The 15,645-nt window shown below is 33.7% G+C and overlaps 1 protein-coding gene across 2 annotated transcripts in view; it reads left to right on the top strand.

The window, feature by feature from the left end:
• LOC150095928 (peroxisomal targeting signal 2 receptor-like) overlaps window positions 1–15,645 on the top strand; it is a 110,698-nt gene that overhangs the window by 39,025 nt on the left and 56,028 nt on the right. For both annotated transcript variants that reach the window (XM_090409155.1, XM_090409154.1), the window contains exon 5: window positions 11,752–11,860. In XM_090409155.1, the coding sequence (XP_090265281.1) occupies window positions 11,752–11,860 (109 nt within the window). The remainder of the gene's footprint in view (window positions 1–11,751; window positions 11,861–15,645) is intronic.

The raw sequence follows: 15,645 nt of genomic DNA, 5'->3' as shown, positions 1-15,645 counted from the left end.
AAAGATGTTTTATGGAAAATTATAAAGGTGTATAGAACAAATACCGACACATGATATGATTATCCTTATGAGTAATATGAATGCAAAAGTTGACAAAAGAAATAATGAAGATGGGAGAGTAGTAAGTACTAAAGCATGTAGTCAAAGAAGTGAGAATGGTGATTTATTTGCAGTGTTTTATGAAATGAATAATCTTGTGATAGAAGGAAGCTTGTTAACCTTTCAGAACCAGAAGGACTTATGAAGTAATACAAAGCAAAGTTTTTAGGTATTAAAATGACTTTATTAGGTATCCATTTAACATAAAAGATCATCATTATGTAAAAAAAAATCGTAGGTTTTATAGAATTTCATGGGACACGTGTCCCAATGGATGTAAAGGGTTGCAAATAAATTAAAATTACTGAAATTGTAGGTTGTATAGAATTTCATGGGACACATATGTCCCATGGTCCTGAAAGGGTTAAAGCATAAATATATTAATAAAATGACCAACCTGGTTGTCACTTGATAGTAAAAACAAAAGCTACATTACAATCATGGGTGGTTTTAAGTTTTAAAAGAGGTAAACCATGAGTAGACATATCGGTACACAATAAATAATGGAAAAAACTCACGTAGAAAGATTATTTATTAGTATAATTTTCGCTGTGTGTCACAGGCATCTTCAGTACATTAAGCTCAAAATTAAACACTAACTGACAATTCCAAAAAGTGCCACCTAAGTAGCTGGTGTAAGATAATTAAAAAGGTCAATAACTTTCCTAAAAAAAAAAAAAAAAAATTAAACACATGTTTCTTTATAAAGAAACATGTGAAGCTCTACTTCATTCTCCTAACTTAAACAGACCCAACGGCTTACGTCTATCCCCTTTATGGGAGATAGTACTTTACAAATCAGCTAATCTTTCCTAACTTTTTATTGTATTAATTTTTTATTTTTTTATTTTATTTTATTATTTTTTTTTTTTAGGAAAGTTATTGACCTTTTTAGTTATCTTACACCAGCTACTTAGGTGGCGCTTTTTGGAATTGTCAGTTAGTGTTTAATTTTGAGCTTAATGTACTGAAGATGCCTGTGACACACAGGCAAAAATTATACTAATAAATAATCTTTCTACATGAGTTTTTTCCGTTATTTATTGTGTACCGATGGGTGGTTTTAAAAGATCACTCTTAGATGTTAAAACAAGGCAAGGAGCTGATCACTACTTTGTGACACTAAACTTAAAGCTGTGTAGGAATAAGAAAATTAAAAATCAGGAAGAAGGATAAGTTATGATATATGCCTAAGTTAAAAATGAATGAAACAATAGAAAATGTTAATTTTCTTGTGTCATAACAAGAAAATTTACAAAGACTCGATTTCAAGGTTTGGAACTAGAACATAGGAAGAAAGAAAGCTCAGGAGCACAATAGAAAGGAGATTTAAACTTTTTAGGATAGTATATTATGAGGTGGTAAGAGACTTACTGGGCAGTATGAAAAGAAAAAAGAACAGGGATTGGTAATTCCACAAGACCTGGAAATTCATAGAAGAAAGGCATAAAATTAATATGTTGTTTTGAAAATGCTATCTCAGGAAATTTATTCAATTATAGAGAGAAAGAGAAGTTAAAAGATTTTCAAGAGAAGATAAGGGAAATTACATAAAGAGTATGATAGAAGAAGCATAGAAGGCTGCAGAGCTGGTAGTGATGGAAAATTGTATGAAGTCAAGAGGAATATATGCTCTGAAAGAAGGAAGCAAGAAAATACAATAAGGAATAAAGAAGTGGTGTTCACTGAAGAGGATAAGATTGTTGAAAACTGGAGGAAGGAAGACTTTGATAAGATTTTATATATAGAAAACAGTATGACTGACATAACAAGAAGTACAATAAGGAAGGAGTCTCCTATAAGTATGGATTTAAATATTATACTAGAACTAGTATTTAAAAATGTAACAATAAACATAATGGAGAGGATGAAGCATTAGCAATGTTTAAGACAACTAAAGAAATTGTTATTGATAAATTACAAATAATCTCTTTCATAATGTGCTTGAGAATGAAAAGATACCCTGACAGTGGAAAGAAGCAGCAATAATAACTATAATTCACAAAAATGGCAGTCTCTATAAATATGAGGATTGGAGGATAATTAATGTGCTATAGTACTCACAAAAATTTTTTTAAATAAAATTTCGATAAATAGAATTAAAAATTAATGAAATAAAAAAAAATATTGAGACATGAAGCTGGAAGCACTGTGCATCACATTTTTACTTGAAGGAATATACCTGAATAAAGTATAGAATTTGTAACCTTCTTGCACTTAAATTTAAAAGATATTGCCAAAACTTTTGAGAGTGTTGATCAAAAGACATTATGGGTAATTATTAGAAGCTATGGAATTCCTGATATGTGTGTGAGGGATAAGGACTAGTGTGAGGCAGGATTGTGCAATGACTAGACTACTTTTTAACATGGTGGTCTCTACTCAGCACTCTGGCACTTTGTTTCAGGCTCATATTCAAAACACCGTGTTTTATCACTAGTAATGATAATTTCAAGAAAGTTTGAGTTCTTATGAGCGGTTTTAATGAGGTCTTTGCAGTGTTCAATTCGATACATTTTTTGGTCATCTTGTGGGGAACAAATCGCAAATTTCGGTCAAAATGTTGTGCACAGTTGATTTTGGAATTCATCTTCAATCAATCTGATGGGCGATTTAGGATTTTCTTTGATGAAATCATGCACTTTTTGCATGATAACTTCGCTCAGTCCAGTTTTTGGATGGCCTGGCTTTACATCGTCCTCAAGCATCTCACCACTTTGAAATCGCTTAAACCACTCGTAAACTTGAGTACGGAATAAGCATTCATCACCATATGCTTTTGGAAGCATTTGATGCATTTCAGTAAAACACAGAAGTCAATCGCAGCTCTCTGTTTGAAACTCATTTTCCGACCATTCGTTAAAACACACTATCACTCTTGGCACTATAACTCGGCTTCTAATGAAACAAATGTCATAAACAGTTGACACAACACTAATGAAGGTTGCCACTTTTGACAACAAAAAGATACAGCAGGTGGCACTACTAGTTTCTTCTATTTTTGAAAAGTTCAGTTTTTTTTTGGACAGAGGGTGTAAACCTAATGCCAGAGGGTTTATTCGTCTTCTATTCTGCAAATCGGAACCATCAATATGAGGAGTATTAAGGGAAAGGAAATTTAACTTATTGAAGAACTGGTAAAGTACCATGTGGACATAATTGGCATTACTGAGACAAAGAAGACAAGAACAGGTGAGATCTTGCTAAATAACAAGTATAGGGTATTCTATTTTGGTAATAATGATCACTTCTCCTTCCTTTCCCTGATCATTATTATTAACAAAATGATTCCTGATTGGATGGCATATTCAAGTAAATATATGTGGACAAACTTCAAAATAGGGAAATTGACAATGAAACTTATTTGTGCCTATGGTTCCACAGAAGATTCTCCTAAGGAAGAAGGAGGAATTTTTTGAATTATTAGAGCAGGCAGCCGTCACATAAAGAACATGGAAAAAAGTGGTACTTATTGGAGATGTAAACAGCAAATAGGAAATGAATCCTGCCAGGCATATAGGAACATTTTCTATTTGCTGTTTAGATCTCCAATAAGTACCACTTTTTTCCATGTGGATTCGGATTTTTTAATTTGATGAACAGTTAGACTGCCATAACAACATCTAATGGACTATTTTGAGTAATTTCCCATTTTTGTGTTTAAACTTTTAGTTATCTTTAACCCCTGAAGATGTAAGTCAAACGACATATGAAACTTGTTGGGTTTGTGTATTCTTTATTTATCTTAATAAACATATGGTCACAATACCAAAATCTTGAACTGCTAAACCACAGAAATCTACACCTACAAAACATTGATTTAACTAGGAAGGTATGTGGTGAAGTTGTCTGCAAGGATAGAAAAATAAGAGCACCATGGTAGACACAAGAAGTTAATGAAGCAGTCCTGGAAAAGAAGAAAGCATACCAAAAGTTCTTAGCAAATAAGTCAGCAGATGCCCTAAAAGAATACAGAAAAAATGTAAGAGAGTTAAGCTATGTGTAAAAGTAGCTAAACAAAAGTCACGGAAAGACTGGTAAGAGTATGAGAAATAAATATCAAGAAAGTGGCAAATGTCCTAGAGGACAATTAAAGAAGCCTAGAAGTGCAGAAAAAAGTACCATGAAATTAATCAAAGGTGATAAATGTGACATGAAAACCGAAGATAGTATATCCTAGATGTCTGGAGTAATTACTTTGAAAGACTATTATATGAATCAAGCAGTGACAGACCCATACTAGAAAATTTTCAAGATGAATACAAAGAGGAGTACATATCGATACTTGAGATAAAAAAAATCATCAAACACTTGAAATGTGGAAAGGCAACTGGAGTATATGATATTTGACAGGAAATGCTTAAGTATGGAGTTATAAAAGTAATGCAGTGGCTACGCTGCATAATTTACAGAGCCTGGTACCAAGGTCAAATTTCCAATGATTGGAGTAGAGCTCACATAGTACCCATCTATAAACAAGGAAATAAAGCTGAATGTGAGAATGACAAATGACAGGAATTTTTCTACTAAGTTGCTCCAGGTAAGATTTATGCAAGCATACTTGAAATGAGCTTGAGAAAAATTATGGGAAAGAAACTTGGAGAAGAAAGAACAAGCTAGGTTTAGTCCAAATGGATGTTGTTAAGATTAGATTTTCACTTTAAAACAAATAGTTGAGAAATTGTGGGAATATGACACGGATCTGTACTTAAGTTTTGTAGATCGGCAAAAATTATGCTACAAGGTGCCCAGAGAAAAGTTGTTCAAGACACTACAATTATATGGAGTAAATGGAACATTATACAGAGCAATACATAGTCTACCTTTAAGTTGTTGGTCAGCAGTTAGAATTGAAGGAAATACAGGAAGATGGTTTGATGTAAAATCAGGATAAGACAAGGATGCACACACACTTATTCATCATCTATTATGAATAAGAGTGAATGGATCACATTATGAAAGAAAGTGGCATTAGGCCTGATATTAGAATTGGAGATGTCAAACTTGGCTCTTTGCTTTATGCAGATGATGATGTACTCCTAAACACATCTAGTACAAGTCTCCAGGACTCTCTAACTAAATTGAATAACAGCTGTAACAAATTTGACATGAAAATCAGCAATAAAAAGACCAAAACTATGAAAATAGGCTGGAGCATATAAAACTTCAGCTGCATTCTGAGTGGAGATCCTATAAAACAATTAAAATATTTCAGCTATTTAAGCACAGTTTTTAGTGAAGATGCCAGGTTAAATCTGGAAATAGACAACAGAATAAGCAAAGCTGGTATGGTGGGTAGCCAGCTGAATAAATTTATCTGGAACAAGAGAGAAATTAGCCAAAACACCAGTATACAGGACAGTGTTCAAACTAGTTTTAAATTATGGATCTGAGAGTTTGGTTAAAAATAAAGAACCTGATCAAAGATCACAGGTATGAGGGGGTCTGAGAAAAAATTAGTAGTGTGAACCAATGGCAGAATCATATTAAAAATGAAGATATTAACCACCCAACCGGCCAAGACGTATATATACGTCCATGTTACCATGGATACGAAGTGCATAATAAAATTGTAATACCATTGATATTACATTGAAATATATGATGGATACGAAGTGTAGAGGAGTGGTGTATTTTATCTATATTAACGGCGACGTGGTTAAGAAAGGAACTTGACATTATTAGCATTCAAGAACGTGTCTGCAGAGCTAATCTAAAGTAGTATGGCCACTTTAGAATGGGTGAGGAAAGGTTTGCAAAACAAGAAAGCAAGATGATATCAAGAAAGATGGCAAGAAAGAGACCCATAGGACACCAAGGTCTAGGTGGATTGATTTAGTTAGAAGTACAATATTGGGGTGCTTACAAGTAATAGATTAATTTGAATGGAAATTGTTGATGAGATTAAATAATAATGATGTAAACTTAATCATGTGGTGCTGTCATAATAACCTGAACATCCCTTGGGGCTAGATATCAGGAAATTTAAAATAATCAACCACCTATATAAAAACACATTTAGCAGTAAGTGAAGCAAGGATTAGATAATCTGGGAATCCTGCTCTAGAGAACAAACATAGGACTTTTTGAAGCCGCTTAAACCTCAAAAAAGTAGTGGTTTCATAACCGGAAAATCACTGACTACCTGAAAATTCAACAGAATTATCTAAGCTGGTATGGTGGGTAGCAGGTGAATAAATTTATAGGAAATAAGAGAGGAATAGCAAAAACACCAAACTAGCAGTATACAAGACATGTTCAAACCAGTTTTAAGTTATGGATATCAAAGTTGGGTTAGAAATAAAACACTTGATCAAAGACCCACAGGTATAAGGGATATGAGAAAAATTAGGGGAGTGAACTGATAACATCAATAGCAGAATCATATTAAAAATGAAGATATTAGAAAGGAACTTGACATTATTATTATTCAAGAATGTGTCAGCAGAGCTACTCCTGAAATTCATCATCATCGCTTTCCTGATATGCACCCTTGGGGTACATACGAGGGTTGTCTGAAAAGTTCTCGACCTAACAATGAAAAAACGAATCTATAATTCCAAAATCATTTTTATTTTTCAAAATAATCTCTTGTAAGACTAATACATTTATTCCAGCGATGCTCCAATGGCATTATCCTGTCCATGTAGTGGTTCTCAGTAAGGTCTGCAAAATACCCCTCTACAGCTGCAATCACATCTTGATTCAAAGAAAAACGCTGACCAGCGAGGAAAAGTTTTAGTTTTGGGAAGAGATAGCAGTCAGAGGGAACCAAATTTCGGAAATAGGGTGGATATTCCAACAATTCATAGTGAAGATCCCTTAATTTTCCCATTGCCAAAACACCTTTGTAGGTAGGTGTATTGATTGTCCTGATGAAAGATGATTTTTTTCTTCTGCAAATCGAGTCTTTCCTCATGAATTTTTTTCATCTAGTCTGGTAAAAGATTGGAATAATATTCCCCAGTTATTGTTTTACCCTTTTCAAGATAATTAATAAACAAAATGCCTTTAGCATCCCAAAACACCGATGCCATGACCTCTCCTGCTGATGGAACCGACTTTGTCTTCCTTGGCCCTGAACAACTGGCTTCTGTTTCACTGTTTTGACTGCTGTTTGGATTCTGGCATGTAATGGTGAATCCAAGTCTCATCCATAGTAATAAATCGATGCACAAAATCAGTTTTATTCTTGTTAAAACTCTCTAAGCACTGTTCAGAGATTTTCATGTGAATGTGTTTTTGATCTGCTGTGAGCAAGCACGGCACCCATCTTGTGCAAAGCTTTTTCATTTGCAGTTCTTCATGCAAAATATATATCCTACATATCTGTTGAAATGTTTATAGCAGGGGTGTTCAACCCATCGATCGCGATTGACCGGTCGATCTCGGAGCTATTTTTGGTCTATCTCTTGTGTATTCCTCCTTACTTACAAATTTAATTAAAACTGAAAACATAATATTTTATTTATCATTATTTTGTATTATTTTTAATTCGCTTTAAATGTATTGCTATTGTTTATATAGTTATTTATTTTGTTTATTAAACAAAATAAATAACTATTTTTATCCAAAGCAAATTACATCTATTTTTTACTTAGGTTAGGTCCCATGCGAATATTGTAAAAAAATAAACTTTGCATGGTTAAGTCCCATGCGAATATTGTAAAAAAAAACAAACTATACCGAGACAAACAAAGTTTGTCTCGGTATAGTTTGTATTAGATGTTTTTGTAAATAACTCTTTTGAAGCTAACTGTATATACTGCTTTAATAAGAATATGTTAGAGTGTTAAAAACAAAGACAATGTTTTTGTCGTCGAAGCTGTACATGGCGGGCATTAGAAAGATTGTTATTGAAAGTTGTATGTATGAGAAAGGCTTGCAGGCTCTAAGTGTCTGAAGTCAGTCAGAAAGAGTTCAAACAACTTTCCGATGGCCGGCAACTTACAATCAAAAGAAAGCAGAGGAGAACAAAAAGCATGCCGAACTTGAAACTTAAGATGAAAGACTCATACCGATTCTTTGGGGGTTGCTAAACTTCATGCAAGGTCTCAGAGGAGGCCTAATAAAAAGGGACTGAAGCAAGCAGAAGGGTCCTGGTTCCAGAATTGCTGTCAGAGAGGAGGCCACCAGGTCCAGAGTCGTCGTCAGAGAGACTGCCCGGATCCATATTGCTTGAGAGAGGAGTATCCCACTTCCAGAAAGGAGCTTCTTGGTTCTTCTAGGCCGCAGACAAGGTTTCAAATTGCTGAAAGGAAGAGTTCCAATTGCCGGAGAAAAGTTTCCAGGCAATTGGAACTTTAACCTGGAGAAGTTTCCAGGTTAATGTCAGTCCTTCACCAGTGTGTTGCGTTTTCATTACAATTTGATGAATAAAACGACTTCACTGATATTGCTCAGTTAATGGTATTTATTCGCATGGTATTTCAAGAAAAGAAGAACTTTTGAAAATTATACCATTATTGGGAAGGACTAGGGGGAGAAGACATTTTTTTGGCATTTGAAGAATTTGTGAAACAACACAAACTTCTGCTTTTTAAACTTTTGTCTATTACTACAGATGGTGCTCCTGCAATTAAAGGTAATAAATCAGGCTTCATTTCATTATGTAAAAACGATGACAAATATCCAGATTTTTTAACATACCACTGTATTATTCACCAACAAGTACTGTGTAGTAAAAAATTAAACACAAAAGTTGTTTTGGATATTACATTTAAAATTGTAAATTCTGTTCGAGGAAAAGCCCTGCAACGGCAGTTATTTAAATTATAGACAGATGATGATAGGAAACTTCTGTTGTACAATAATGTTTGCTGGCTCAGCAGAAGTCAATTTTTAGAAAGATTTCTTGTATTAATTAACGATATAAAAATTTTTCTTGATGAAAAAGGAGATATTTATCCACAATTGAGTGATAAAAGATAGTTAATTTTAGTAGATTTCTGTACGAAATTAAGCAATTTAATTTTAGAGTTACAAGGTAGAGATAAAAATTTAATTGCCATGTTAAGTTCAATAAAAACTTTCCAACACTACTTACTTTTATTAAAGAAAAATATAAATGACCGCGAATTTAGACACCTCCCATATTTATTAAAATTTTTTGAACAAAATCAAGAAATGCTTTGCTTTGATTTAAAAGAATTTATTTGTGAAATAGAATTAGTTGAGGTAGAAATAAATTCAAGATTTAAAGATATTAATAAATCTTTAAATCTTGAATTTCTGAAATGATTGTATCTTTTATCAATAATCCATTTCAAGAAAACTTGAACATCACAGAAATTTCAAATAAAATTAGTGGGCTGTTTGATATAAACCAAGCTGAAGTAGAACTTGAGATAATAAACATTCAGAATAGTTTACATTTAAAATCAATAAAGAATGAAGTCATTTGGAAGTATGCACTTGAAAAATTCCCAATATTAACTGATATTGTGCGAAAAATTCTTTCATGTTTTGGATTGACATACTTGTCAAAATCTGCTTTTTCAAATATGACCGTCATTAAAAAATCAATTAAGAAACCAAATTACAAATGATCATTTGGATAACTGGCCACTTCATATCAACTTGACTATGAAAATATTGCAAGGTCCAAACAATGCCAAATTTCACATTAACTTTTTTTTTTTTTTTAAATCAGCCAGCATTTCCTGTAACTTGTGAGTTTGTAATCAATCTGTTGTTTTTTCTAACTTTGGATTTCCAAAATAGAGAAATAAATATTTTATTTCAATATATATATATATATATATTTGTTGTATTAAAATAATTAAAAGTGATAAATAAATTTTTAAATACACAAATAAAGGTTTTAGTTGTGTATTTATTTTTAGTTGCTTATTTGTGCGTAATCAGATATCAGGTTGGGGGAACGTGATCTATAATATATAAGAAAGTAGATTGCTGAATAACTTATATATAAGAGAGTAGATCACCGAATAACTTTTTATAGAAAAGTAGCTCGCTTAGTAAAAAAGGCTGAACACCACTTGCCTATAGTCTCAGCAATTTCACGCACTTTGACTCGCCGGTCATCCAATACCATATCATGCACTTGATCAATTATTTCTGGCATTGTTATACTTTTTGCATGTCTTTCGTGTGGATCATCTTCAAGACTGGTATGGCCACATTTAAACTTGGCAGCCCATTTCTTAATTGTCGAAAATGAAGGAGAAGAGTGCCCATAAACGTTTATGAACTTGGAATGAATTTCTTTTGGCATTTAAACCTTCTTTTACAAAGAATTTTATAACAGCATGATACTCAATGTTATCCATTTCAAGGGATACAGACAACACTTTTGCTTCAGACAGCTGTATAAAACAAACTACTTGATAGAATGACTTGTAATTTCACATGGATTTATGACAGATGTACCAACTTAGAAAAAAAAATCTTGCCGATAGTTTGCCATCTATGGTCCAGCCGCGAAATTTTCAGATCACCCTCGTATCAGAGTACATTGTAAGCTGAATCCCTTGGGGCTACATATCACAAAATTGATAATTGACCACCTATATAAAAACACACTTAACAGTGAGTGAAGTGAGGATTAAATAATCCAGAATCCTGCTCTAGAGAACAAACATGGAACTTTTGAAACCACTTAAACCTCAAAAAAGTAGTGGAAAGTGATGATGAACTTAATATTTTAATTACATAATATTTTTAGCATAGAATTTTGTCCCATTATTAAGGACATCTTTGGTATGATGCATGAGTTTCAAATTATACAGTTAGAACAGAAACTGGAAGATTCAGCAATGAAAATGCCTGAACTGCACATTCATGATATAGAGTGAAACGGTCAAAATGCATTAAGGTTATAATAAATTTGACAAGCGATCATTAATTAATTAAAAAAATTAATTTCAGAACTTGTGGAAAAGAACTATTTCTCATAAAAAGGATAATTTCAGTCCATCACCTCTGTTTAAATTCATACATAGCAAGATTTCACAAACTATTTTTAGAACTGTTCCATGAGATAATTACTTTTTTGGAGAACTTTAATGTTCTTCTAAAGGATTTGATGTTTGATGGAGATAGCATGTTCTGCAAGTCCTGACTATTCAGGCTCATCCAGGTTTAGGTTCAAGATATTCATTATAATGCATGGCCACAAATCTAAAATAACAAAATTTCTTAAATTAAACAGCATAAAGAAATTGGTGTTAGAAAGAAATTAAAATCAACCAATATACAGTAGAAGTTAAGAATTTTATATACTTTGAAGCTAATGTTGATACTGAAGGTTGAACTGACAAGGATACACAAAATGTTATGAAAGCAAATACTGTTTTCAGAAGATTGATATACTATATAAAAACACATTTATATAATCCAAATATCATAATAAGACCAAAATAACAATCATTAATGGCATGTGAAGGATGTATTGAGCTAGGCTAGATGTATTTTAAATAAAAGTAATAAAAAAAATCTCCATATGTTATTGTGCTATCATATTAAGTTGTTTCTGAAAATATCACATTAATGGTTGCATTCGAACAGTATATTCTTGTTTTTAGTTTATTCATGCAGGAATATTTGCAACTGTAGGCAGCATTATTTGTGGGAATATTTTCAATGTGTGTGCATGTCGATAGTAATTCATTCATTAATTTATTTTAACAGTGGGATCCACAAAGAGCATTTATGTTGCTGACATTTGTAGGCCATACCAATATGGTATATGCAGGAGCATGGTCACCACACATTCCAGGATGTTTTGCTTCAACCTCAGGTAATACATGGAAGTATATTTGTGTAGCTAAACTATGGAATTTAATTTCAGAAATCAGAAGATTACAAAACCGTCTTATAGATTCTCTTCTGCAGGATTTTGAAATTTTTATTACAAAATAAGAACAATTCCCGAAGTTTAATTTTATTGATAAGTGTAACAAACCATTGTGAACACTGTTGATAATCATCAGTGCCTATGGTCCAGTATCTGTTGTTTCATTCTCTAGCATTTCTCTTTGTCCATTGCCAGGTGACTCAAATCCTGCACTCTCTTTCCACACTACTCCTTTACATTATCTACCCAGTCTTACCTTGACTGTTCTCTTCTGTTTATACTGTTCATTGTACCAGGCATCAAGATTTTGATCTTTCTACTGTTATCCATTCTGTAGATATATCCAAAAAGCTTTAATTTCCTTCGAATTATTTTCTGCAGTTCAAGCCAAGAGATTAAAGCAGTAGTCGTAACAGAGGATATGCATAAAAATGTGTGTAACAGAAGACAGGATTGAAAGAGATTAAAAGTGACACGATTGAGAGAGAGTAAAAGTAATGATTGAAAGAATAGTAGTATGATGAATGTAAAGAATGAATCGTTCGATGTAATGAGGGAGATAAAGCAGTTTTGCAGAGTGTTATCCAGGACGAAGTGTGAGCTGGAGCGAAGGCAGAAACATCTGGTGAGTTCAGTTGAGTACAGAAAGAAAGAAGTGTGGGAAAGAGAAAGGAATGCTTGACTATGAGAGAAGGATAAATTAAAGAGAAAGTCGTATATGGAGAGTGCAAAATCGTGCTTGCTGGATGCAAAAATTAATGATGTTAGTGAGGCTGTTAGTGTAGAGTTTATTGTTTTGGCTGGAATGAATGATTTGAAAGGAGAAAAGAATGGTATGAGAGAAGGCATGAAAGAGTTACTGAAAATAGCAAAAGAAAAGAGTGAGAAAGAGGGCCATAATAGCGAATGAGTTGATGTAGGCTATTCAGGAGATAATATGGACTTTGTGGATGTGTGGAGTGAGTTTGACAGATAAAAGGACTTATACAAGAAGGATGTTTTGCATCTGAATGGACTTGGTGTTCAGAGTCTGGAAAAAAGTGTTGCTGAAGGAAGAAGGTCGATGTGCAAAATCAGGGAAACTAGAGCTTTTAGAGATGCTTTTGAGCAAGTACACAGATACCAGTGAGGCAGTTGAGTATAAGAATGTCCAGAAAATGCTTAAGTTAGTACCACTGGTAACAAACCAGAATAGGTAGTTAGCATAAAGCATAAGGACAGCGGCAGGCCTAAGGAGATATTGCACTTCATGTATGCTGATGCCAAGGGCATTCAGAACAAGGGCGAGGAGTGTTTGGTAATGGTTAATTCATCCTGACCAAAGTGAGATATTAGTGAGACATAACTGGCAGAAGATGATACAGTTAGTGGGACAGAATGTGAACTGTATAGTGTTTTCAGGGAGAATAGAGAGAAAAGAGTGGTTAGGAGGAGTATTATTTATGATAGCTGATGAACTGCAACCAAAGAGAGCAGGAGTTTAACTGAGGCCAGTGAAAAACAGCACATTTGAGGCCATTTGGTTTGAGATAGTGGCCAGCAGAACAAAATATACAGCTGGTTGCTTTTATAGAGCAGGAGGTGGAAAGGATGATGGGGATAGTATGCATTGGCAAATAAGCTCAATGAGTGGAGGGCAGGTAATTATTATAGGGGACTTCAACTATGGGAACATAGATTGGAAGGAGGAAAGGACACACACTGGAGGAAGGAAATGGAATTTATGCAGTTAAGAAATAATTACAGGCATCAAGTGATGGACTATACTAGGGTTTGAGAGTGCTAGATCTCTTGTTCTGTATTCACTGTAGTATTTATTAATATCACACATTGTTCCTCTAGCCATTTTGATTTGTCTCTTCTAACTGCCTTCTTTCTTCATTGCATTTTGCTCAATACTGTTCATCCATTTTTCCCAGAAATCTCTCTCCTAATATTTGATGTCTTTCTGTTTTTCTTGAATTATCTTTAATGTCTTATGTGAGATTCACCTCTTGGCTTTTCTGTCTGGGACTGTTTTTTTTTTTTTTTTTTTTCTACTGCTCTTGATTGCAGACACCACTCTGTTGTCTATCTTCCATTTCTCTTTCCATAATGGATTTCACTCAGTGTCATCATGTCTTTCTCTGACTCTGAAATCGTGCTTTCACTTCTCACTTGAGTTTCAGCTTGATATTGGCAATCACTAAGCTATGATCCGATTTAGTGTTTGCTCCTTGCAATGTCCTTACTGAACTGATGTGGCTCTATTCTTCATTCTTCCACCAAGTGATTACTACCATTCACTTCCTGCAGTCTTTTTTCTTGGAATTTTGTGTTGCAAATTACCATGTCATGCTTCAAGGCAAATTCAGGCAATCTTTCTCCTCTTTCATTGCTTTCTCCATATCCATATTTCGCCATTATTTTTTCTCATGATATAATTTTTAAATAATGACTTGCACATGTAAGGGAAAAACTAAATATAATTTATTAGTCCTATATATTTTGCTCAATATATCATGAGCTTCTTTCAGGGAGAAGGTAGAAGAACTGGTAACAACATTTAAATTCTGAATACAAGAATGAGTCATATGGCATGCATATAATATCACATCTCAGTCATAACTGTACAGTAGGAGGAAACACTATTAGTGTTCAGAGATGTTGGAATAGATGTATAATTAATTAATTAATTTTAAAAAATTATAAACAATTAACAGCAGTTACTTCCCAAAACTTAGAGATAGTCATATAGTCTGTCCAGTTGAGATTAGAACAGTGGCATAGGGCTTTGCATAATTCACAAAATTAAACTATCAGATTTGAACCTACTGAAGTGTAGCATCTTGGTATGGTTCTAGTGAACTCTATGTCTAGTGTTGATGGCATGAGAAACAAGGCCTGAACCTTCAGATTCCAAAAACTTATAATCTTAATGTTCTTCAATCCTAATAGTAGCAGAATAGCCAGGCTGTCCAAAATACATTGCTCACAGACACGATATTTAATAAGCACCAGTCAAAGATAGAGGTGATAATGTATCTTTGATAGGTTGTAAGAAAGATCACAATTTCTGGGCTAGTTTGAAGGTGGTATACAAATTATATATCTGTGAAGGGTCTTTGCTGTTTGTTCAGATGTTCCTTTAAGGTAGGGTATGCTGATCCTTTTAACATCAGATTGCAATCTGGAAGAGGGATGATAATTATCAAATATTTTCTATATCAAGGTCTTGCTGTATCAATTAAGTAATAGAGTAAGTTTTATCTTATTTAATTCTTCTAATAGAAGAGACTCAGAAAAACAAATTGTGCATGCTCAGTGCACAAGGCTTTTGATCATATCTATTTTTTATGAAGGATGATGTGAAGATGTGCAGATATATCTGTCTGTAAAGGATGGCTTCCTGTAAACAGAAAATTCATAGTTGCGATGTATTAAAGTATCCAAAAAGGGGAGACTGTTGTTTAGATCAATCTGCTATTTTCGAAGCCTCCAATAATGTCATATCTCATATATCAGTCTTCTGATGTACTTCACTTCTAAATGCATCATCCCCTTAGTTCTTGGTCCTTTTCTGGGTCTTTTTTTCCTGCCATCTTGTCATCCAACACCTGGTTTGCTAATTTGCTAATCTTCCCTCTCGCATTCTGTTTAAGTGACTATATCATCTTAGATTAGTTCTGCACAGTGGTGCATCCAGGGAGGGGGCCAAGGGGCCCTAGCCTCCTCCAAAAGAAAAAGGA

Source organism: Typopeltis vanoorti, chromosome 19 (genome assembly GCF_054136105.1).
Source record: "Typopeltis vanoorti isolate ZY-2024b chromosome 19, IOZ_Tvanoo_1.0, whole genome shotgun sequence".
NCBI lineage: Eukaryota > Metazoa > Arthropoda > Arachnida > Uropygi > Thelyphonidae > Typopeltis > Typopeltis vanoorti.
This window is presented reverse-complemented; position numbering and strand designations above follow the sequence as displayed.